This window comes from Dromiciops gliroides, chromosome 2, assembly GCF_019393635.1.
Source record: "Dromiciops gliroides isolate mDroGli1 chromosome 2, mDroGli1.pri, whole genome shotgun sequence".
Classification (NCBI taxonomy): Eukaryota; Metazoa; Chordata; class Mammalia; order Microbiotheria; family Microbiotheriidae; genus Dromiciops; species Dromiciops gliroides.
The window spans coordinates 114,026,301-114,053,293 of NC_057862.1; the positions used below are offsets into that span (position 1 = coordinate 114,026,301).

Below are 26,993 nucleotides of genomic sequence, written 5' to 3' on the forward strand. Positions count from 1 at the left end.
TCTCATCAAGTATTCAAAGACCTGTTGTGGAACAGAATAAATAGACTTACTTTGTTTGAGCCAGAGTTGTGGGAGCAGTAGGTAAAAGTTGTAGATAAACAAATTAAGGCTTGATGTAAGGAAAAGCTTTTCAATAATAAACATTCTCTAAAAACTGGGATACGCTTCCTTGGGGAATTAATGGGTTCCCCCTCATTGGAAAGCTTATTTGACTGTTATACACTCCTGTGGATTCCTGTTCATCAATGAATTAGGCCTCTGAAGTGCCTTTCAACTGTGAGACAATGTGATTCTGTCACGGGTACCTTTTCAAGTCTTTTCATTTGGAAATTCCAAGCTTAGTCACATAGAAGATAATTCTTTAAATAAATTCAGGGTTTTTTTTAGTTGAGTATAAATTTAAAGAACCCATTTTTTTTTTGTCCCGGAGAAAACTGAAAGCATTTTCTAGCATAGTGGTTCCTCTTGGCTTTTTCCATGGGGCATAATCAAAGGATGAAAGTTAAGTAGGCCATGAGTTATTTTTATATTAAAATGTGAGTTATCTTTGCCTGTTGCTTACTCTGACTGTACAGTATATTATTACCTTTTCAAGTTGAAATTATAATCCTTCCTCCTCTTTAAGGTTTCTATTTCTTGTCCCCGCAACACATAGCATGATGCCTTACACATAGTAGGTGCTTAATAAATGTTTGTTGAAATTTGTAAATGTTTCTTTTCACTGGGACATGATGACTGTGCTAGAACCCTATAACTGTAGCACAGAGATTGGAAAAGGTGGTAACATTTAGAGCAAAGGAAAGCATGAGACAGATGCCAGAGGGCAATCTTTACTAGGCCAAAGTTTGCACAACTGTGTTTTAGAACTTAGAATAGACAGATGGTTGACATGTGGGTTGGATAGGGAACTGTTATCCAAATAGTAACAGAAAGTGGTATAGTGATACTTGTAAGGAAAATAAAAACCCAACCTGGGACAAGTCGAATAAAACTTGAGCCAACAAAATTAAACTAAGACAAAAATTACCCTACACAATAATTTTTAGGGAATCCTTTCACTTTCACAACCTTGGATTCCAAACAAACAGCTATTTTCTTACTTTAGGAGTGAAGTTTCTCCAAATCTGATTGATAAACATTCCAGCCTGCTTGGTGATTGACTAATGGATCATTTTATAGGTATTTATGTAATTTTTTAAAAAATCAGCTAAAGTGTATATTTTCTGTTGCTTTCCAGTGAAAATGTGATTTCATATTTTTTCCTTAGATAATTGAATTAATTGATTAAACAGCAGTCAATAAATGCTTTTGGCCACAATGAATACCAAGAACCAGTCTTGTTTTAGTTATACAATTTGGAAGTACTGAAAATCCTTATTCTACCTATGAGATCAATTCATTAACTTGATAGCTGTGAAAATAACCTGTTCACATGATTACTTTGGAGATTAAAGAAACCAGAAAAAAGAAGTATAATGACTTCAGTGGAGCACCTAAGGTTGATCTGGTTAATCTCTATTATTTATTAATTTCCTCTCAATCCTATGGCCAAATCAACTTTGCTACCCAAAGCAGGCCCAGGAACCTAATTATTTCATTTACTCCTTTCCTCTCCTTTTCCAAATAAAAATTCTTTGAATTTTCCCTGACTATTCAGAAAGTCTAATTCATTTTCAAAAAAAATATTGTAAAAATATTATTTTGGGTGACTGGTTCCTAGAGAGTTGACCTAGGATGTTGCTGCTATAATTGTGAAATTAATTGAGAGTAAGAACTTGGGCAGTGTGCTTTATGTGTCTTTTCTTCTTCTTTTTTTGGTAAAGTGGTGTTTCTGAAAGTTTAAAGAATACTTGAATAAGGAACTGATAAGCTTAAAGATATTAACAATAACGATAGCTAATATTTATATAACACCTTAAAATCTGTAAAACACTTTTTATATTTTTATATCCTCACAATAACTGTGGAAGTAAGTGTTATTATTATCTCCATCTTACAGGTGAAGACACTGAGGCAGATAGGCTAAATAACTTGTCAAGGTCACACAGCTAGTAAATATCTGAGTCTAGATTTGAACTCACATCTACCTGACTGCAGCCAAATTTTCATTAGCATTGTGGTCATTTTAATGTTTCCTTCTGATTTTTTTTCACCAGACATAAAAATGGGAAATGGGCAAAAGATCAGAAAAAACAAAAACAATTTTTTTTGTTGGTGTGTTTTTTTTGTTTTTGTTTTTGTGGGGCAATGAGCATTAAATGACTTGCCCAGGGTCACATAGGTAGTAAGTGTCAAGTGTCTGAGGCCAGATTTGAACTCAGGTCCTCCCAAATCCAGGGCCAGAACTTTATCCACTGAGCAAACTAGGTCCCCCCTGTTTATTTGTTCTTAACACCAGTAATCAAGAGTCGGATTTTTAATTGAGTACATGGAACTTGTTTCTGGCACTGAAACAGGTGCATCTACTACTCAAGTGTATTGAAGAATCTGCCACTCACTGAGAATAAACAAGACTTTAAAATTCTCAATGAGATGCCAGCCCTGTACTGATCAGATTACCTGTATAATCACCCAAATTTGTAATGTCACCTTTTGCCTGTGTTTTTTGGATAGACCTATAGACTGAAATAGAATATAAAGCTTGTTAAACTGTGATTTCTGGAAATAGCTGTGGATTTTCAGAATCACTGGTCCAGGCTGTTTATTGGAAGAAGGCAGATTTGCTTATATAGATGTAGCTTTAAGAACTTCATTCATATTTTTTCTTCCACACTTTTATGTAGCATAAAAAGGGTCAGATTATATAGCAAATAAAAGATTAGAGGGCAAAAGAAAAGATCAGAGGTCAAGTCCTTGGACAATAACCTGGCATTTTAAGATTGAGAGTTGGAGAGGACCCATCTTTTTACAGGTGAAAAAACTGAGGCACCCACTGAGGTTCAATAACATGGCCAGTGTCACAAGACAGAAAGTAGTAGAACCAGGATCCAAATCTAGGGCTTCTGACTCCAAATTCAATACTACACTGTGATAGGGTGCCTATAATCATTAGGGATGTTAAAATGCCTGCCTGATCTCATATTTTAAGAGTCCTTTTACAGACTTAAAGTATGTCAGAGATCTCTGTAACTGTCTATTTAGGGAATATTCCCCAAAGCTCCCCCATACTTGAGATTGAAGTTTCTCTGTGGCCTGTAGATTCCTGGAGCCCCTCAGAGATTTTGCCATAATACTAGTTAATTCCTTACTTTACTTTAGCCCATATGCTTTGGGATCTTCCAGATGGACCCAATATATTGTGGGATATGGTCACACTGACTTTGTCTATTAATTACCAGTTCATCAACAGCACATAAATTATCTAAACTACATAAACCGATCTGATGAGCTTTCTCTGTCTTAACAAGAAAATTTATGATCAGAAACTTCATAATTCATACTTTTAGTCTGTCAAATCAATTAGAAAAAGTATACTAATTTAGGTATAAAAAAGATTACAAATATTTCTTAGAATGGTTTTGTATTTTGACAATTGCAAAGCCATTATTTAACATTTATTGAGCACCAACAATGCGCCAGGCGCTTTACAGAACATTAGACATAGTACCTGCCCAGATGGCTTACAATCTAATCTAAACACATGAACTGTTTTGTATGTTGCTGTGAATTTGGTGTTCGTGAAAATGAGGTACTGAACTTCATTTGAATAGTGCAGGGAAAAACAAGAGAATGCTTCTATAGGTTTTCCTACATCTCCCAACACTGTTGCATGATATCTCTACTGCCTCTAATTTCCAGTACTTTCAAAACCTGCCTAGTAATTTTTTTTTCAAATTCTGTAATTTTGTGATATGGAAAAATGTCTATCAATATAGAAAGAACTAAACCTAAATATTTTAGTTTGGTGTCTCTAGAAACACAACAATTTCCTTGTCTTTCTTATTGGAGATTGCCCCCTCTGACACCAGCCTTGCAACTCTAGCATCCTCATGATCTCTCCCACTTAGAAAAACCAGCTTTTAGGAAACTGAGGTATATTTATCATAATAGCTTAAAATATAACCCTTCTCAAGATTTTAATGAAGCTCTTATGAAATTTCAGGCATTGACCAGCAAGTCAGAGAGGTATATTTGAGGTCCGCAGGCTTTCCAGTGCCCTTGAAATTATCATTGTATAAGAGTGTCACTCTTTTGACTACATGCTAATTTTGACCATAGCCTAATATTAATTTATGATACCATATGCTACATTTACTTTTATCTCCATAAAATAGCAGCAGAAACAAACAACAAAAAACCCAACCCAGCAGTAGAAATCTATTTCCTTAAAATACTCATCACATGCTCACTAATAAACAATGTTGTCTGATAAGTAAGCATCTCTACCTTTCCATTTCATAGCTGTAGAATTTTAGAGTTACGGGGAACTTGAAAGAGTATCTATTCCAACTCTTCCATTTTATAGACCAGAAAACTGAGATCCAAAGATAGCTTTAGTGCTAAAGCAAGATGCTAATACTGTTATATTTGTTAGATTAATAGAGTAAGTTATGTGTAAACTACTTTGTGGGAATTGAAAATAGAAGAGAAATTTTCTGTGTGGGAAGTGATTTTTTTTTTCTGTTACTTTTTGGCCCTGTCAGGGAAAGCTTTATGGTGAAAACATGTTGTCCTTGTCTACCTTGCTCTTACTTTGAAGTCACAAGTTACTATTTAATTTCCTCATGAAATTTTATAAGCTGAATTTCACTCAGGTTACAAAAACGGAAACACTGAAGTAGATCAAAATAAGTGCAACAAAATATTTGGAGAAAAATGATATTCCAATCATATTAATTTTTTCTTATTTTGTTATTTCACTTCCTAATTAAAATGAACCATTTTCTTTTCTTTCTTTCCTCTTTCTTTCTTCCTTCCTTCTTTCCTTTCCTTCCTTCCTTCCTTCCTTGGGCAATGAGGGTTAAGTGACTTGTCCAGGGTCAAATAGGTAGTGTGTCAAATGTTTGAGGTCACATTTGAACTCAGGTCCTCCTGAATCCAGGGCTGGTGCTTTATCCACTGTGCCACCTAGTTGCCCTGAACATTTTTCTAATGAAATTTTTCTGACATGTTCATGAATGATATCTTGGAAGTTCAAGTGATTTCCTTTTATTTCAAATGCACTGTGTCAAGTATGCAATAGAACAAAGACAGGCCCACTTCCTTTTTCTTTTTCCATAATCCATGCCATTCTGGCAAAACAGATTGCTAGGCAAAATTATATACTTCGACCTGAAAAGATAGTCTGTGTTCCTATTTTCTAATCTGGGAAGAACCCCTGCTAGTTTTTCCCAGTTATTGCCTTGACAACCTTAGGGTACAACACAAGCTCCCAAATTCCTTACTTTGCAAACATAAATAAGTAAATATAATAAGATTGTTAATTGCTACATATGCTCATTAATATGAATGAGTTGTTTGAAAGAATAGGTAACAGATGTAGACAAAACAAAACAAGAATCCTCTGAGTCTCTTGCTTATATCTTTGATTAGCTATTTATAGGGGGGGGCAGGGGCAAGGGAAATCCATTTACTTAGCTTTCTTTTTTCTGGAATCTTTGCTAAAAATTTAATCAGTGAATGACAATTACGTGTCTACATAGTCTCTCCAGAATGTACAGCATAGCAAAACTTGCTATTTAATTAAGAATTTTATGTTATTATGGGGAATAATTGAGCCATTAATGGAGTTTAGCATAGAACATTGGATGGGTTCAAAAACACAGCTGCCACACTCTAACCATGTCAAGGATGGTACAATTTATTTGGACAGTTACATCAAGAAGGACCCCAAATTCAGTGATATTCTAAAGAACATGAACCTTTATAAAGTGAGATGTCTGAGAGTAGGACTGTTTATAAGGGCACATGTATACATTTTTACACAGTTATGCCTTTATCTGAAAGCAAACTTCCTGCTGACCAATTTTTGTTTTATATGCAACAGGCTCAGTTTTCCCACATTGGTGCTTCTCTTCATGCCAGAACTCCTTTTGTCTACAGAGTCCCTGAGGACGCTAAAATGTTGTTCCTAGTATTAAACCTAGTTTATGGAATTCTTCCTCAGTTGCTGGCCTACCGATGTGTCTACAAACCAGAGTTTTTCATGAAAACAAACACAGATGAAAAAGAGGAATAAAAATCACTTAACGTATTTTTTTTTGTATCTAGGTTACTGGTTTTTGTTATAATTGGAATACTGATAGAAGATCTCCCTCAAAGTGTATATTAAAATACACACAATTTTATTGCTCTCCACCATATGCGTAAATTGTACTATAATGTTTGCAGATAAATTTGTTCCTTTTTGGAAAGGGAAAACTAAATTGTCTAGAAAAATGTTTGTTTAAAATAAGAGATTTTAAAATGTTTTCTAAATTATTTGTGAATAAACTTTGGCATTTCCTACCACTCAGTGATTATATTATTTCAATATTTTATTTGCACAAATGTAATTATTGAAATGTCAACGATTACTAGTATTATGAAATTGAACCTATGTAAAACTATAATGAAGCATAAAAATAAACCTACATTGGAACAAAAGTGATCTGTATACAGTTATCATTGATGAAAGAGTCTCCTCATAACAAACATAGATTTTTTGGGGGAGAAAATGAACAGTCAGGCTTGTATTTTCTAATACTAATCTCAATGTGAAATTCAAACCATCTCCTTTTAGAAGATGTTGTTTTAAACAGTGTTTTTCTCAATTATAAGCATACTACTCTTTACAATGCTTTTGTTAATGTTTTTTGTTTGGAAAAATCACCCCCAGAAGAAGATCCTGCTATGTTTGTTCCCTTTATGGAGTGTCTACCTTTCCTTTTGTAATGAGAAGTTCTTCTACTGTATTTCAATGTATATTTGTAATTGAAATAAAATGTTTTGGTCTATCTTGTGAAAAAAAATTTTCGTTAAGTTTTTATTGCAAATATTTAACATATTTCTGCTAAACATGGCCTATTGTCTATAGTACTCACTTCTGTTTCTTTTTAACTTTCTTTGCTTTAATTTCTGATTATAATTATTATCTATACCACATTTATATTTCAGTGTGAGCATTTCCTATAAAGAAGTGACATTTTTGATGGACTCTAATTTTTATGAACCTTAATTAAAAGAAACCTGGGATACCTTCCTTACCAACTTCCTCTGAACTCTTGCATGTTCTGAATTGCTAAGTGTGTATGTGAGTCTAATGAAAAAGTCCAATTTTTTATTAATGAGAAAAGGGATCTAGACCAAAATATGTTAAAGAATCTCCATTTCAATATCTGGTTAATGATTACATCATATCACCTAGTCCCCACCATCACTACAGTGTCCCCGATTTATCATTGGTATTTCTCCTTCTTTTAACTCTCTTCTTTACATAACCACCCCTGTCACCCTCTAGACCCACCCAGCCTCTTAAATAGGATAAGAAAACCAAAAGAAAATAGGAGCCAATCAGAGCACATGTGTAGTGACAGATATATGAAACTAAGAGTGCATTTGCTGTGGTAATATCTTACACATGCAGGTCATGCATCCATTTTTTTCAGCATTTTCAAAACTAGTCTGAATATGTTTTAAGTAAATTAATAACCCTATTACCCAGAAAACGTACAAAAAACCTCACCTGCACTTAGTTCTATTGTCAACTTCTTGTTAACAATATTTTGCTTTAATACTTGAGTTACATTAATACCTCACATTATTACATGTATGAAGCCAAATGACACTAGCTTAGTTGGTTACAACCTCAAATCTTACTCCCAATACACATTCCAATAAATTTATTCTGTAAAAACAATACATTTTTTTTTGTTTTTGATTTTTTTTACAGTAAACTTTTCAACTACAAACCTTGAATACGCGAAAGATGTTCCAAAGACAAGCATAACAAGGATTGAAAAACCAAACCGACTAAATATGTTCTCACGATATTAGCTGGCATAAAAATAAATAAAATTTTCTATTATCACAATTGCAACAATAATGTACACATAATGGTTCTGGAATGATTATTTACTAGTCTAGCTCTATTTCCAAAAGAAAAGAGAAGAATAAGTAGTTGTTTTTAAGCCTTTCAGTATTTTAAAGTCAGTGATTTGTTTTGGTTTCCCATAGGGCTGCTGTATCATAAATAGGCTTAAAAATGAAAGGTATCTGATAAATGAGTAATTAGTTCAAGTCGTATTGGTATTGGAAAAAAAAGTCCTTGTCTTAATCTAAAGGAACACAAAAGACTTTTACTAACATCACATACAGAAACTAAGTGAATTTGCGTACATAACAATGTGATTTTTTTTTTGAGAAGTATTAGCTCTCAGCTAGCTATTTCTAATAAGGAATAGTTATTTTACAACATTATTGAATGTTTTGCACGTGGCCTCATGAATCAAGAACATCTTTGCTTTCATTTTCAATCAATCAACTAACAAAGAATGGCCTTGTGGTAATTTATAATTCTATCTCTAGGAGTTAATCCCCAAATTCTATCATGAAAGGGAAATATTGTTAAACTTTATGTTGTTGGGCTCTTTTGTAAAATGCCGATTTGAATTTAGTTTAGTGGTGGGAGAGGGTTGGGGTAGAGGTGAGAGTAGGATGATGAGAACTGCCCTATTGGTAAAACATCCAGATGTACAACTTGGTGTAAAAATCATCATCAGTCCATGGTTAAGGGCAACTTCATGCAGCCAAACGAGAAATTGAATTGCTAACCCTTAGAAAAGACTAAAATGTCTCATTTTTTTGCAAACACAACAGAGAGGAATGTGAATAATGTGCATACAAACTGGGACTCTATTGATGGTAACAATGAGTACGTGTTGATTCATATCAAACCCGAGACAATCAAACATGTAACCTTCTTGTGGTTTCCCTTATTATTCAGTATTCATTATGTTGGTTAAGTCTGTAAAAAAGAAGAAAACGAACTATTAGGTGCTTATAAGGGTTTAATTTTTTATTATACAAAAGTGAGATTCTAAATACTGTATTTAAGTCTGAGCTTTTAGGTTTTGTTTATACTTAATACTATAATATTCTCAGTTACTAAGAGGAAACAGCTTGTGTGGAATATCTTCATTTCTATGTCTAGATATACATACACAAATGAATATACATCTATTTGTACATATTCATAGATCTGTCCAAGTTAAGGAATACATTAGAGAACATTCAGACGGTCTCTATTCAAAGGAAAAAAATTTAAAATGATTACAATTTGGATGAGCACTTGAGGACAACAGAAAAATTAGGCTTCTTGAGGGCAGAATCAGTTTGATTTTTGTTTTTCTACTCCACGTCTTGTTCAGAGTAGGTACTTGATACAGGACTATTGAATGGAACACAATTCAATGAAGGTAATTAAAATTCTGGAGCTTTCTAATTACTTGTTGGGCTTTACAGTAAACAGAAAGTGACACTCTCTGGTACAAAAGCATCCCAGGATAAGAAATGTCAACAAGAAAAGTGAGATGTTTGAAATATCTTTATTAGGCACTTACTTTGTGCTGAACTGTTCTAAGCATTGGGCATACAAAGGAAGGCAAAAAGTCCCTCCCTTCAAGGAGCTTATGTTCTAATGGGGGAGATAGCATATAAATAACTAGGTGCATACAAGATAGATAGATATACATAGAGAGATACATATGTATATGTGTATATACATATATATTATGTGCATATCTATAACATGCAAATATGTGTGTATACATATGTATATACATATACATGTGCACACACATACACACAGATAATGGAAGACAATCTGAGAGGGGAAGGCTTTAAAGGCTGGGGGAGAACCACAAAAGCCTACACAAGATGGGATTTGAGCTGAGTCTGAGAAGAAGTCAGGACAACTACAAGGTAGAGGTGAGGGGGCCAGAGAATTGCTGGTGTGAGGGAAGAGCTGGTTCAAAGTCATGGAGGCTGGAGATGACAAGTCATGCTTAAGGAATTGTAAGTAGTCCTACATTGCTGGATCCTAGAATGCATGGAAGGGAGTAAAAGGTAAAAAGAATGAAAAGGCAGGAAGGGAAGAGACTTCTGGCTAGGTGAGGGAGTGAGGGCCTGAATTACACTTGTGGCTCTGTAAGTGGAGAAAGAGGAGCACATATGAGAGACGTAAAGGTAGAAACAAGATTTGGTAATGGGCTAAATAAGTGAGGTGTGTGAGGAGAAGTTGAAGATAACCCTGAATTTGCAAGCCTGGGTAATGGGGGACAGTGACATCCTCAAAAGTAATAGGGAAGTTTGGAAGAGGGGAAGGTTATGTGGGAAAGATAATGAGTTGAAGGATGCACACATTACTCTTGACAATCACTAAAACATGTAGTTTTGAGAAACAGGAGAAAAAAGTTGAGGTCATAGAAATATAGATATCTTGCTCTTCAAAATAGAATTAATAAAGAAGAAGGAGGGGAGCTTTGAGGGGGTGGAAATCCACAATATAAGAATTGACATGGAATTTAGAAATCAACTTTTTATGAGAGATACAGTTTTCTGTGATCCTTTTATTTTTTGCTCAATAATTTTCATTATGTTATTTGAATAAAATCAGAATAATTTCCCAATATCCTCCTCCCTAATTGTACCAGGATATAAGAAGTTTATTTAAAGAGGGATTATATTTCCCCTAAATGAATATTTTCTCTATCATTAGTAGTAATATGTTCCCCCTATAGCTGTGTCTTCACATGAAAAGTGTATTGGAGAGCTCAGGCAATTAGGTGGCTAATTCAATCACCAAAGCCCTTTTGCCAAAAAACAATTACCTGCATAATTACTTCAGCTCTTCATTATACAAGATATATGTATCTATAGCCTAGGGAATCTTTCAGTTTGTAAATAATCTTAGGAATGGGGGTGGACTTATGAAATTTCCTTTCCCCTTAGGGCCACAGAGGGTACATTTTCTAGATCCCTTTCACTATGCCTACAGGGGAAAAGTATCACATAATAACACCCACAGTCTGTGGTTTTTCATGCTACAGATATTTTTATGTTTATTAATAAACAAAAATACTAAAGATAAGATAAGGTTTAAAGGTACTTTGGAGGTTTTGCTTTGGGGAGGATATCACTACTGATTTTCTTCCTATGTGTAAGTATGCATATATGTATGAATGCATGCATGCATGTATAGACAATCATTAAAATAATTGCATTGCCATGGCAAAGAATTCATCACTTAGTAGCTAAGGTACTGGTGGAAGGCCTTTCTCAATACTTCATCTTGGCTGGTTCTGGGAAAGCTTCCAGGTTCTGACCAGGACTCTCTTGGAAGTCCTTCTGAAACAGCAGAACCTGCCAGAAGTTGTGCTCTCCTGGCATAGTCTCCCAGAACCCAGGGCTACCTCCGTAGCATGATGAGGCACTGGAGAGTGGCACTTAAGATCCTTATAAACTATTAATCGACCAAAGTCACCTTTTGAGACAACCTTTGTGAGAACAGCAAAAAACCATACATAGATGCAAAGAAAGCTATGTGTTAACATTTAAAGTGTTAATTGAAGCACTGAAAATTCCTGGGATTATTTTATCCTATGGCCTTCAACATAAAATGACAATAGCAATTGTAGTCTTAACTACTTCAAGATTATGCATTCATCCATGAGAAGCTCAACATACATACAGCATTCTCCTTGGGGTCATGAAGACCTGAATTTGAATCTTCCCTCACTCAAAAGCTGTGTGATACTGAGTAAGTCACTTAACATCTCTGGGTCTCAGTTTCTTCATCTCTAAAATGAGAAGGTTGAACTTAATGACCTCTAAGGTCCCTTTCTAAAGTGAAAGTCTGACCACATCACCACCCTACTCAGTAAACTCCAGAGAATCCCTATCACCTGAGATGAAATATAAAAACCTCTGATTGGTATTCAAAGACTTCATATAACCTGTGTCCCTCCCTGACTTTTCCAGTCTCCCTACATCTTACCCCTCCCCCCCCAGCTCCCCCTACCACACACTTTGTGATCCAGCCAACACAGCCTCTTTGCTGTTTCTTGAACAAGACATTCCACCTCCCAACATCAACTGTTTTCCCTAGCTGTCCTCCATGGATGGAATTTTCTCCCTCCTATCTCTGCCTCCTGGCTTCTCTGACTTCTTTCAAGTCTCACCTTCTACAGGAAGGCTACTGGAATCCCCTTTAATTCTAGGGATTTCATCTGGTTGGTTATTTCCAATTTATCCAGTACGTAGCTTGCTTGTACTTAACTGATTTTCACGTCATCTCCCTTATAAGACTGTGAGCTCCCTGAGAGCAGGAACTGCCTTTCACCTTTCTTTAGATCCCTAAGAGTTTAACACAATAGGTGTTTAATAAATGCTCATTGAACTAACCAGCCTTCCAGCTCTAACTGTGATCCTATGCTCTTACATGCTCACCAAACTATTAGAGTTCACACCTGGAGATTTTAAAAAATCTAACTTTGAAAGTGTGGCTGAATTAAGGGTCTATTTCTGTGCTACCATCACTCTGTCATGTGTAATAAACGTGGCTAAATCAGAATAACCGGGGAGAGGTGCAGTCCGATCATGAAAATATGAAGTATGTAATATTTTATTGTACATGGGTGACTTTCACATACAGAAAACAAAGTGATATATAATGGGAACCCATAAGTATGTTAATTAAAAACTACCATTCAAAACAAGCTTATTTTGTACTTCAATATTTCAGTGTATCTGTGATCTTCTTAATTTACATGCCCCTTATTCTACTGCAAGTCATAATAACAATAATAATAATAGCTAGTATTTATAGTGCACCTACTTAGGTGCCAGGCACTATGCTAAGAATTTTACAAATATCTCATTTGATGCACACAACAATCCCGGGAGGATTATTATGATTGTCTTATATTTTATAGATAAGGAAACAGAAGCAGATAATAAGTGACTTGCTCAGGGTCAGAGAGCTAGTAAGTATCTGCTATCTTTATTTATTTATTTTTTTAGTGAGGCAATTGGGGTTAAGTGACTTGCCCAGGGTCACACAGCTAGTAAGTGTTAAGTGTCTGAGGCCAGATTTGAACTCAGGTCCTCCTGACTCCAGGGCCGGTGCTCTATCCACTGTGCCACCTAGCTGCCCCCCGCATCTTTATTTTTAAAAGACTATGTTGGTCCCACAATTGTAACATTAGAGTATTATTTAAAGAAGATTAGTGTTAATTGTATTTGGTCATTTCAGTAATGTCCAACTCTTCATGATCCTATTTGGGGTTTTCTTGGCAAAGATACTGAAGTGGTTTGCCATTTCCTTCTCCAAGTCATTTTACACATGCAGAAACTAATGCAAAGAGGGTTAAGTGACTTGCCTGGGGCCACACAGCTAGTAAATATCTGAGGCCAGATTTGAATTCAGGAAGGTGAGTCTTCCTGATTCCAAGCCCAGGGCTCTATCCACTGTGCCACTTAGTGCTAATTAGTGCCCTTTAGTGTTAATATGATACAGTTAAAAAGGACAGGTTTTGATGGCAGGGAGTATCTGGCAATTATTGGAAATGCTCTATAGTTTTATATCTAAATAAAACTCTATAGTTTTATATATAATCTATATGTGTATAAATATATAAAACACATTTATAAAATATATATAAAATAAACATACACATATATACACATACATATATGTATGTATGTATATAAAAATAGTTTTCCAAAGGCAATCCAGCTTGCTCTTTTCATTCTGCTCAGATATGGGCTCAACTTACTGTGCACCCACAGTTCTTGTTCAAGATGTATGTGCCACAGAATAAAGGGGACCTTTGGGGCTGTCTGGTCTAACACATACCTAGAGAGGAATTCCTTTAGTAATGCCCCTCCCCCAATAAATGGTCATACAAACTTTACATAAATACTTCTTGGGGTTTTTTTGTTTTGTTTTGTTTGTGGGGCAATGAGGGTTAAGTGACTTGTCCAGGGTCACACAGCTAGTATCAAGTGTCTTTGGCTGGATTTGAACTCAGGTCCTCCTGAATCCAGGGTCAGTGCTTTGTCCACTGCACCGCCTAGCTGCCCATACATGAATACTTCTAATGAAGGGGAAACTACTACTTAGTGAGAGAAATTGTTCTACTTTCAGACAGTTCTAATTATTAAGAGCTTAATCTAGTAAGGATTATTTTATGATATTAATACATACTGAGGAGAATCTTATTGAAGAAAAGTCTATAATGTTGTTATTTTATTTTACCAAATAAAAGGCCATTTTGTCATCAACGATAGCTAGGTGGTAGAGTGGATAGAGCACCAGGCCTGGAGTCAGGAAAACCCGAGTTCAAATCTGGCCTCAGACACTTTCTAGCTATGTGACCCTGGGCAAGTCACTTTACCCTCTTTGCCTTACTTTCCTCACCTATAAAATGAGCTGGAGAAGAAAATGGCAGACCACTTCAGTATCTTTGCCAAGAAAGCCCTAAAAGAGGTCATGAAGAGTCAGACATGACTGAAAACAACCAAGCAACAACAAACAATAAAAGCTTCTCTTTTATTTTCTATACTTTTCAGTCAATTATGTGATTATGAAGTAGTGATTTGCTGTAGAAAGTAATCTGTAAGAGTTTTCCTGATTCCTTTTTTTTTTGCAGGGCAATGGGGGTTAAGTGACTTGCCCAGGGTCACACAGCTAGTAAGTGTCAAGTGTCTGAGGCTGGATTTGAACCCAGGTACTCCTGAATCCAAGGCCGGTGCTTTATCCACTGCGCCACCTAGCTGCCCCTCCTGCTTCCTTCTTTATTTACATCTGTTCACAAACCCAATACACACATAAAATATTCACATTAAAAAGTTTGTAGAGGTAAAAAAAAGTAGGGATATGGGATGATAGCTACTAATGTCTATTTGGTTGCCTGTTTGAACTAATATTAACATTTGAGATCTTTTTCATATTCTTTGGGAATCTCTCTCAAAAGATCTCCCAAAAATATGTCCTTGAGATATCTTTGAAAATGATCCCTATGTGGTTTTTAAATTGTATTACCACTTCTGTATGTAGGATTCAGCTGTTCTTTTTGCTTTTTTCTTCTTAAAAGCTACTGCCAATTCCTTACATAGTACTTTAGGTATCCAGGTGAAAGAGTTCAAATGCAGCCATTCCACCATTCTTATAATAATGATAAAATGATGGAAACACACTAGTGGATCTATTCTGTTTTGTGTCTCTTTGGTGGAGAATCCTTAGCTTCCTTTCAAGCTCAACATACATTCCACTTCCTAAGGGAAACTTTTCCTGATCTCCCTATTTTTTAGTGCTCCCTCCTTTCAGTTCCACCAAAAAAAAATGTTCTCTGGATGATCTGGTTTAGCTGAGCCACATGCCAACCTCTTTGTAAGTTCATTTCCTTTTAACAGCTTCACATTGTTTTGTGATGACCACTTCACTGCTTGTAATTTTCCATCATTCTACTCTATTGTTTTGAAAATGAGCCTAAACCATAAATAAGTCTCTAAACCATGATTGCCATGTCTTTCCACTTGGCAAGGAGGTCAAGTATTAACTGCCTGAGGTTTTTTCCTGTATTCTTTTGGCCTCATCATTATGATATTTTGTATCAGTCAAAAGTTTTCTAAGAAATAGTATTATAGTCAATGTCTTTATTTTTAAAGTCAACAGATTATTTAAACAGATCAAGTTGGAGCTACTGTAATTAATGTTTTCTTTCTCATTTTTATTTTTTATTCTAATTGATTTAGACCTTCAACCAGTCAATGACTTGACTGTACACAGCCAAACTGATTTCGAAATTACTTTTCACATAGGTAACCAATTATTTCTTTTTTGTTGGGATCTAGTTTTCGGGTTTGGGGGGGATGTTGTTCAGTGCTTGTCATATCTAGTGCCTTCCAACTCTTTTCTTTTTTCTTTTTTTCCCTGGGGCAATGAGGGTTAAGTGACTTCCCCAGGATCACACAGCTAGTAAGTGTCAAGTGTCTGAGGTCAGATTTGAACCCAGCTCCCACTGAATCCAGAGCCGGTGCTTTATCCACTGCACCACCTAGCTGCACCCCCCACCCCGCAATTCTTTTCTTGAAGAAAATATTCATAATATGTACTTGTAAGGCTTTCTGGATGATCTACAAGTGTTTTATCTTGTCCATTTCTTGAACCTGGACCAGTCTAGTCCCTGTTCTCCACGGTTGCTTTCGGCTCTAAATCTATGTTCCTGTGATCCTTCTCTGTGCCCATGCTCACACTGAAGTCACTAAGGGTCAAGGTAAATGTGTGCTTACTTTGGAGGATCTTATCTATCTCTTCATAGAATTTTCTATTTCATCCTTTGCAAATGATGTTGCTGAATAAACTGCAATTATCTTCATTGTAGTCTGTTTGCACATGCTCATTGTGATTACTGAAAAGTAATATGATCAAGGAGCTTGTGATATGTTTGTTCTTGTCTTTGGAAACAATGAAACCAACTCTATCGATTCTTTTATTTGCCCATCCAAAGAGATTCTTTGAGTCACCCTCCTCTTTAACTTCAAGTTTTTTAAAACCTTGCCTGACTTCTTTTACATAGCAATATTATGAATATAGATATGATTAAGTCCTCTCACAATAAATAATTCAACTGGTAATTTGATAAAGCCTCATAATAAGAATATGAACAATTAATGTTTTTAAGCAGTTTGAAAAACTGTGGCTTTTGCTATCTTTTGTCCCTTCTTCTCTCATTTTACTACTGTCAGTACTGAAGGGGGCTACCCAGGACTGAGACTTGTAACCAAGAACCCTATACTGGCAAACTTCTTGGTGATGAATCCCTCAGCACTTCAGTTGGCTGTTTACTGGACAGCATCTGGTCTTCAACTGGGACCATATTCAGAGTCAAACCTAATAAAGCATCTCTCAATACAGTCTTGAAGAGCTCTACGCCTCTTTCTCAGGCCTTCCTCCACATCATGATGAGCCAGCAATGTAGGTCTTTTGTAAAGGAATGTTCCTGAATTACAAAGAATTACTATTTAAAGGGGTTTTGCCATATCTCTAGATGCTTTGTATGGGACCTAATGTAGCTAAATTGACTACACCACTCAAGGATCATCATTAGTTCCCATTTTTCTCTAGGACAAAATACAAACCTCTTGGCTTGGCATTTAAAGCCCTTTTTACATTCTCGCTCTACTTTACTTTTCTTGATTTTTGAAGTATTTCCCTTTACACAGTCTCCTTAACAGCCAAACTGGTAAACTCCAAGTTCCCTGAGCTCAACATTCTATCTCCCACCTTTGTGTCTGTACAGAGCACACTTGTATAAAGAACCTGGAATGCACTTCCTTTTCATATCCACCTCTTAAAATCATTACTTCAAGGGTCATATTCCCAAGGAAAGGAAAAAGCTAGTCTCTTCTCCCAAGGAGCTCATAGTCCAATGAGGGAGATAACATACAAACAACCCTGTACAAACTGTATACATGATAAATTTGAAAAAAAAAAACAAAACCACCAAACAGAAAGAAGGCACTAGAATTAAGGGGGATCAGCGACAATAAATGGTTTCTTAGATAAATTGATGCAGACTGACTAGATTTTTGTTTTAAAATTTTTAATTGATATTCATTAATAATATTTGTCTATATTTTTTACTTTGTCTTTTCTTAGTTTAGCTATTAGTACTGTAGTCATCTCATAAAAGAGGTTTGGTGGAGTGCTTTCTTTATTAAATTTTGAGTATAGTACTGGCATAAATTGTTCTTTAAAAATTTTCAAGAATTCTCCTGTAATTTCCTCACAGTTGAGAGTTTCTCCTCCCCTCGCTCCCTTTGGTAGTTCCTTTATTACTAATTCTATTTCTTTTTGTGACACTAGATTATTTAATATCTCTGTGTGGTGGTGTGTTAATTTAGGTATTTTATAGATTCAAAGGTAATCCTCTATTGTTCTTAGTTTTGTTAGCACATAACTGTGTATAGTATATTCTTTTTATTTGTTCTGGTTTTGTTGTGATTTCAGTTTGTTCATTTTCCATTTTATTAATTTAGTTTTTTCTCCTCTTTTTAACCAGATTAGCTAAGGGTTTATCAGTTTTGTTAGTCTTTTTGAAGAACCAGCCTTTAGTTTTGTTTATAATTTCTCTAGGTTTTTTTTTTTAATTTCCAATTTCTCTCTCTTTTAATTTTCTTTTTTTCTTTTTTGGTTTTAGTTTTTGGTTGTGTTTCTACCTTTGTAGGTGGATATTTAGTTCGTCGAGCCTCTCCTTTTCTGTTTTCTTAATTTATGGTTTGGGGATATAATTTTTCTGTGGAAGACTGCTTTAGCTGTGTATATCCCAGAAATTCTGATACGTTGTTTTGTCATTATGATTGACTTTTACATAATTAATTTTTCTATGACTTATTATTTGACCCACTTGCTATTTAGGATTTCCTTATTAAGCTTCCATTTAGGTCTGTGCATTTTGTTTGTGCTTTATGAACTACCTTTATTGTGTTACAGTCTGTAAAGGATGTGTTTACTATTTCTACTGTCTTATATTTATCTGCAATAACTCTGTGCTGTTATAACACAGTTAATTATTATAAAAATTAAGACTATTTTGGAACTTAAAAACCTTATTACTGTGTTTTATACTTTAAAAAGTTATTACTATGAATCTATTACTAAATTAACATCTTTGCACTAATATTCTTTCATAATATTATATGTATAGTCTAGTAGAATATAAGGATAAAAATATTTTTCTACTGACCCACTGTCATATTAAGCATATCACCATTTCTTTATATTTAGCCAGATATGTAATATTGATTTATTTTAAAATCAAAGGAGAAATATAATAATAGTCTTATCAGTTTGTGCAATGGATTGCCTAGTTGGCAATGCTTATTTTGGGGTTAACAAATGAGAGGCCACATTATGATTTCCCTACTCTTTCAACCTTCTCCTCTCTTCTGCTCATTGATTTTTTTTATTATCAAATAGACTTCTAAGGGTGATTCATACTTATAGGATACAGAGTATAATTAGGATCTAGATAGGTCAAAGTAGTAATATAATTTCTCGCAAAGGGATTGTAGATAGAAGATTTATAGGAAATGAAATAACTGCGACCTCATAAATGCCTAGTTGATAATAGTTCACTATTTTGATAATCAGAAAATCTACCTATACTTAGTTTAAAGTAGAAGTACAATGTACTTTAATTTATCATTTAGATTTACAAGATGGATATTTAACTAAAAAGTTATCTAGTAATCTGTCCTCAATTTCTCAAAGACAGAGGCTAGTTGAGAATTTTGCTATATTTGTCCTTTTAAGACTACAATAGTTTCAGATGGTCAATTAGAAAGAATACTTAACTGAAAAACCAAAAAAAAAACAAAACCCTGAATTAATATTCTAGTATTCCAGTCAGTTGAAGGTTTTGACTCAAAAATTGGGACAAATGAATTCATATTCAGGTTCTGCCATTGATCGGGTGATATAAGCAAATATCTCAACCAGAAAAATAGAGATCGCAGATCATAGATTTAGAGCTAGAAGGGATTTTATAGTCCCCTTCATTTTACTTATTGCTAAGAAAGCAATAAACATTTTTAACACTGAAAAACCCAAAGTTCTTTAGGGTACTATTTTATCTATTTGTGACATTTAAGAATTACAAAAAAAATCAAAAGGTATTTTTCACTGGGTCTCTCAAATAGTATAATGAATGATATACCTAGTACAAGCTGAAATGTTATGTAATTCAAAATGCGGGCCTAGTGAATATATTAGAGAGGGATCATGTGGAATATACTTAGTACTTGGATTTGGGTTTAGATGAGAAGTTATTTTCTCTCTAATGATTAATTTTTCCAAACAACTATTTTCTTCTTTCATTTACAAAGACCTTCCTTGTGTAAATACAGTACAGTCCCTTACTCTCCAATGAAAACTATCCACACCAATATATAGAATGCATAGTAAATTCAGGGAAATAAAATTCAAACATAAACCTCAATAATCAATTCTGATCTTAGTAAAATCATTATACCAACCCAAGGGTATAATGATTTCCTTTAAATAATTGCACCAACATAGGATTTCAGTACACCAAAGCAGTAATAACACTGAAATATTACTGAGATAAATTTCCTTACTGAATTAAGCTTGAACTTATTTACTGTAATCACTTTCAATTAACCCAAGAAATAACATCATTTTGCTTGGATGATAATGTAATACACTAGACAGAACCCAGGAACAAGAGTCAGGAGATCTGAGTTCTAATCTTTACTCTTCCACTTAATAGTTGTATGACCCTGAGCATATAATTAAACCTCTCAAGAGTTTTAGTATTACCATCTGTAATAGAGGAATGATACCAGACTCTCCAATCTCAATGAGCTGTTGTGATAATCAAATGAGACAATGCATGTGAAAAGTGTTTGACACATGTACTATATGAATGTTAAGTGATATTGAGAGGGAGGCAGTATGATATAATGAAAACAGCACAGGACTTGGATTCAAGTTTCCACTCATAGCTGTGAGCCCATGGGGGGAAAATCGCTTAATGTCTCTAAGCCTCAGTTTCCTCATCTATGCAATGAGGAAAATACTTCAATACTTTCACAAGGTTGTTATGAGGCAAAGTGTTTTGTAAACTTTAAAATACTGTGTAAATATAGGTTATTGGTAGTCTTATACATCAATACCATGAAAAGTAAAACAACGCTAAATTAATGAATATATTAACTTCACCAGAGGGGACATGAAAAGAGACAACTGTTAACCAACTGGTCGGTTATCTTCTGTAGGATCTAAAATAACCATGGAGAAAGGAGCTTTAATAATTTCCTTTCTATATCATACAGGGGACCTCATGGAGATTTGTGGATTTGAGCTTGCAGGGCTAACAAAATGATTGCTGCTATTAATTTTTTCAGCTACTTTTACAGTGATCCTAATAGTAAGAAGCAAGCAGAGGTATCTGCTATCTTCATCTATGCTAAAGTCTTATCAACTTAATAATGTCTAATTGGATTGAAACTGAAATACAATGAAGTTCATTCATCCCCATTTAACAATATATTTTCCTTCAAAATAATTTTTTTTAAACTAAAAGAGTAGATAAAATAGACTGGAAATGATTAAAATATTGTTGCAAAATACTCCAAAGTGAAGGAATTTGAACCATCATAATTATTTGCATAACCTCTCTGCCCTAACCCCAGCTCTTGGTTTACAAAAACATGGTTTAATTATGGGGGGCCTCCCACAAAATCACTCTGGCTCTAACTCCAACTCCTCTGAAATACACAATTTGGTCCATGTCTCAGTCTCTACAGAAAAGGTAAAAACTTTACATGTAAGCACTTGGGCTAACAACACATATCTAATATAGTCTTTATTTCATCCCACAGAAAATGCAAAAAAATAAAAATAAAACAAACAAAAAAAACCCCAAGGACTCCCAGCAAAACACATTAAACAGCAAAGTGACTCTAACTTTTGGCAAGGGCCACCTTGGCTTTGGGGAACCTATCACAGTACTCCATTGTTATAGTAGTTGAGACTCTCCTGCAAGGAAAATACACTTGGAACCCCTTTCTCACTGGACAGCTAACTCACTAACAATGAAAGGCAAAGCTCATGTTTGCTTCTCCTTGGTGTAGAAACTCCCCTTCCTTTGTCTGGAAATTCTGATCACTCTACCACTCTCCCTGGCTGCTGTTATCTCATAGGCTCTTGAGTCTCTCTCCTCTCCTGGGGTCATACTGTTAACCACTCAAAGATCTCCATTTTTTCTCTGCCCAAGAGGTTCTACCCCTGCCTTTCCACAGCTTTCCACAGGGGGGTTAGAGGCTCCCTTTCGAGTTGTGTGGATGTATAAGCTTCACTGCCTTTACCAAGGTATAAAACAGCTCTCTTGGCTTTTGTATCTATCCATGTTCAGTTCTCCTCCCAATTTTTGGTCTCCTGACTGCTTCCTTTTTTCATGCACAACTCCTTAGCTGTAGCATAGGTCTACACTACATAAAATTCAACTAGCCATCTTCAAATGCCAAAATTGTATCAAGCATCTTCATTGACGTGTCAATGGGTAATCAAATAAATGTAAGGGCACCTTTTCACACAATAGACAAAAAGTCTCAACAAAGACTTCTCTAACCCTGTTGGAGTGACACTGCTATTCCTGGTCAAATCCACTGAATCTTTCCCTTAGTTAAAATCTCCAGTCTGAGAAATCACCCTGGAATGCCTCTTGGCATACTGGACTACAGGGTGGCACTACTTGATTACAAATTAAGGACATCTCATTCCCCAAATGAGAAATGGTCAAAGGATATGAAAAGGCAGTTTTCAGATGAAGAAATCAAAGCTATCTATTACTATATGAAAAATGTTAAAAATCACTATTGATTAGAGAAATGCAAATTAAACTACTCTGAGGTACTACTTTATACCTATCAGATTAGCTAATGTGACAAAAAAAGGAAAATAATAAATGTTGGAGAAGATGTGGAAAAATTGGAACACTAATGAATTGTTGATGGAGTTGTGAATTGATCTAACCATTCTGGACAGCAACTTGGAACTATGTCCAAAGGGCTATAAAACTGTGCATACCCTTTGACCCAGAAATACCAATACTAGATCTATATCCCAAAGAGATCATAAAAAAGGGAAAAGGACCCACATGTACAAAAATATTTCTAGCAGCTATCTTTGTGGTGGCAAAGAATTGGAAATTGAGGGAATGCCCATCAATTGGGAAATGGCTGAACAAGTTGGGGTATAGGAATGGAATGGAATATTATTGTGCTATGAGAAATGATGAGCAGGCAGATTTCAGAAAAACCTGGAAAGATTTAAGTGAGCTGATGCTGAGTGAAGTGAGCGGAAGCAAGAGAACATTGTACACAGTAACAGCAACATTGTGTGATGATGAACTGTGATAGACTTCGCTCTTCTCAGCAATACAATGATCCAGGACAATTCCAAAGGACTTATGATGGAAAATGTTTTCCACACCTAGAAAAAGAACTCTGGGATCTGAATGAAGATCAAACCATACTATTTATACTTTTTGTATTTTTTTTCTTTTTTGAGGTTTTTCCCTTTTGTTTTGATTTTTCTTTCATAACATGATGAATATGGAAATATGTTTAATGTGATTACACGTATAATCTATATCAGATTGCTTGCTGTCTTGAAAAGAAGGGACGAATGGGAGGAGGGAGAAAAATTTGGAACCAAAATCTTATAAAATGAATGTTGAAAATTATCTTTACATGTAACTGGAAAAAAATACTATTAAGATTTTTAAAAATTAAGGACATCTTTCTGGAGACTATGGAAGCCCTCTCCAGTATTTGGTAACTTACTGTGCCTGGTGAAATGTCCTCTTTCCTAAATACCTTCCCTAGTACTTTATGCAACTTTTAGAGTCCACAGTTATGTATAAATTCCTTTCCGTAGTACCTCATCACAATTTGCAAGCACTGTTTTGTAATCCAAATCAATAATCCTTTGTAAGAGGATAGAGACTTCCCATAACTGGGATGCTCTGGTGCTTAAGCCCACCCCCCACCCCCACCCCACTCCACCCTCAGTACATAACTATACAATATTCCTCTACGTTCACTCCTGACTTGGTGCTTGCAAGGATTTGCCACAACCCCCAAAATAAAATTAAAATAAAATAAAAAACAAGGAGTAAAAAATAGCTGTATATATATATATTTTTAAATAGAAGCAAAAATAAAATCTAAAAAATCTGTCCTAAAAGGTGAAGTAACTTAGAGTTGCTCCAGAGTCATAGAGACCTGTGAGCTGTAGGCATCATTGCTAGCAGATGCAGTACCTCTTTTAGCAACCTTATGGTTTAGGTTACCCTGAAAAAAGAGCTGACCTTGGGGTTGCAAGAGGATTAACCTCCTTCACATCAGACCTGAAAGACTTGCACAGCTCTCCGTTGTTTGGGGTTGGTCCACATTTGTTGCTCTACATCATGCCCCTGTTCCTTATGGGGACTCCCTGGCATACTGTGTAGATACAGATCTGTCACCCTGTTCAGGGATCCAAGCACTCTCTCTGATTCTGGTCCTTCATGGGACAAGCAAATGACACTGAGATTTATAAATTTATAAGTAGTTAGTTTCTATTCACAGGCTCCTTCCCATATTCCTCCAGTTGGATGCAGGTTATTTCTCTCCTATAAGCAACTTCCGACCAGAATAAGTAAAAGGGAAATTGATTTTAGGGTATATTCATTGATAGACAGTAGGGCTCCCTATCTCCCAGCCACCAAACAATCCAGGTGGGTTGTAACAACATTCTGTTCTCTGTGATAGTGAAGTACAAAAGTCAGCTAAGGGAAAGGGGAAATATCTCTCTCACTAGGGATTCCTGGCACTCAGCTAATCTAGTCACCTTTCTGTTGAGGGCTGCATCCTCACTCTTTGTGGCAGCCTTCCTAGCCAAAGGAGTCACACAAAGTCTAACCAAAGCAGAGATGCTCCCAAGGTGGAAGCCTCAAGATTATATAATAGATGGAACAGATTAGGTACATAATGTATAGTAGTAAATGCTCACAGTAATCTAGTGTTTAATAAGCCCTAAGATTCCAGCTTTGGGAGCAAGAACTCACTATTTGGCAAAAACTCCTGGGAAAACTGGAAAGCAGTTTGGCAGAAACTAGGCATAGACCAATACCTAACACTGTATACAAAGATAAACTCAAAAGAGGTATATGTTTTAGACCTAAAGGGGGATATCATAAACAAATTAGGGGAGCATGGAAAATTTTACCTGTCAGAGCTATGCATAAAGGAAGATTTACAATCAAATAGTAGGGAGGATTACAGATAAAATGGATGATTTTGATTACATGAAATTAAAAAGGTTTTGTTAGTACAAACAAAACCAATGTTAACATAATCAATATGCTAAAGTATATTTTTTCACTTTAAAAATTTTTCAATGTAGCCAAAATGAGAAGGAAAGCAGGAAACTGGGAAAAATATTTCAAGTTTCTCTGATAATGGACACATTTCTCAAATATATTGAGCCAAATTTCTAAAAATAAGAGTCATTCCCCAATTGATAAGTGGTCAAAAGATATAACAGGCAGCTTTCAGAAGAAGAAATCAAAGCTATAGATAATCATATGAAAAAAATCTTCCCAATCACTAACAATTAGACAAATGCAAATTAAAACCACTCTAAGGTAATACCTCACTTCTATCAGATTGGCTAGGATGGCAGAAAAGGAAAATGACAAATGCTAGAGGGGATGTGGAAAAATAGGTTATTGATGTTTGTCCTTCATTCTCGAAGAAGACTGTGATATCAGGAGGTGATGTCATGACTTGCAGTGAATTAGATTTAAGTGAGGGAGAGCTGTGCCAGGTCACCAACCTCATTCTCTGCTCCAGAGCCATCTGAGTCAAGTGGCAAGATAGATATCAGGATGACTGGAGATGGCCCCAGATGTTTAAGGCAATTGGGGTTAAGTGAGTTGCCCACAGTCACATATTTAGTAAGTGTCTGAGGTGAGATTTGAACTCAGATCCACTTGACTCCAGGGCCAGTGCTCTATTCACTGCACCACCTAGTACATTGCTGCTGGAGTTGTGAACTGGTCCAACCATTATGGAAATCAATTTGGAACTACAAATAAAGGGCTATAAAACTGTGCATACCCTTTGAACTAGCAATACTGCTGCTAGGTTTTTCCCCAGAGAAATAAAAGAAAAAAGAAAATGACCTACATGTACAAAAATATTTATAGCAGCTCTTTCTGCAGTAGCAAAGAATTGGAAATTAAGGGGATGCCCCTCAACTGGAGAATAGCTGCACAAATTTGGTGTGATTTTGATGGAATACTATTGTGCTATAAGAAATGATGAGCCAGATGGTTTCAGAAAAACCTGGAAAGACTTAGATTGACTGATGAGCAGAATCAGATCACTGTAAATAGTAACAGCAAAATTGTGATGATAAGCAACTATGAAAGACGTGGCTACTCTGAGCAATACAATGATCCATGACAATTCCAAAGGAATCATGATGAAAAATGCTATATACATCCAAAGAGAGAACTGATGAACTCTGAGTTCAGATTAAAGCATATTTTTTCACTTTAAAAAAAGGTTTTTTTTTTGTTTGTTTGTTTTTTTACCACATGGTTAATATAGAAATATGGTTTACGAGACTTCACATGTATAATGGGTATAATACTGCTTGCCTTCTCACTTGGTAGGGGAGGGTCTGAAGGGAAGAAGAGATTTTCAAATTAAAAATGAACAAAAAAAGAAAATAGAATCTTAAAAATAGATTGCATACCAGACTTCTGTTACTATATTTGTCTTCTTGACAATTAAAAGAGGATTTCTGAACATACAACTACCTAGATCTATGGTAAAATTCTATCTATATTAACAGATCAAATCCACATATTCCTGCTTTTTAGAATAAATGGAGGAGGACCTTGTTGTAAACAAAGATGATATGAACATACAAAAGGGATCACTTTTATTTACTTAAAGGCATAGAATTCCCTGTTTGTGGATGGACACCATTGATTTCTCCTCAAGCCCATGTACACTGTAAAGCCTACTAAAAGAGATCTAGGATCACTCAGAAGAACTTGTGCTAACCATCCATGCCAAAAAAAAAAGCAAGTGGATGAAGAAGCCCTCTTATCCAGACTATGGTATGCAACTGGATGGGCAATAGACACAGAAGCTGTCCGTCGGCATATTTATATTTTGTTCAGGGACTAAAAGCAGATAACAAACTGGACCTAGAATTGAACAGGCAGAGGGAATGTAGGATTATTGCCTTTGGGAAATTACAAAATTACTTTAATAACATCAAGCTGCTCCCTAAAATAAAGGCCATAAATGTTCTTTCTGGTGATAGTATACAGCTACAACATATGGAACATTTACAGTCTCTGAAGAAATGAAGCAGGGGGTGACCCAAAGGGCAATGGAGAGGAACATGGTGGGCATGAATAAAC

At 35.4% G+C, this 26,993-nt stretch overlaps 2 protein-coding genes across 5 annotated transcripts in view; one reads left to right on the forward strand and one right to left on the reverse strand.

Moving 5' to 3' along the window:
- The window catches only part of TM6SF1 (transmembrane 6 superfamily member 1), a 42,319-nt gene extending 36,074 nt beyond the window's left edge, over positions 1-6,245 (forward strand). For all 4 annotated transcript variants that reach the window (XM_043981511.1, XM_043981512.1, XM_043981514.1 and 1 more), the window contains one exon: positions 5,987-6,245. In XM_043981511.1, the coding sequence (XP_043837446.1) occupies positions 5,987-6,178 (192 nt within the window). In that variant the 3' untranslated portion in view covers positions 6,179-6,245. The remainder of the gene's footprint in view (positions 1-5,986) is intronic.
- A 1,424-nt stretch (positions 6,246-7,669) lies between these two features.
- Positions 7,670-26,993, reverse strand: part of HDGFL3 (HDGF like 3) — an 86,840-nt gene continuing 67,516 nt past the window's right edge. Inside the window, exon 6 of the mRNA XM_043981515.1 lies at positions 7,670-8,944. Within this exon, the coding sequence (XP_043837450.1) occupies positions 8,939-8,944 (6 nt within the window). The 3' untranslated portion in view covers positions 7,670-8,938. The remainder of the gene's footprint in view (positions 8,945-26,993) is intronic.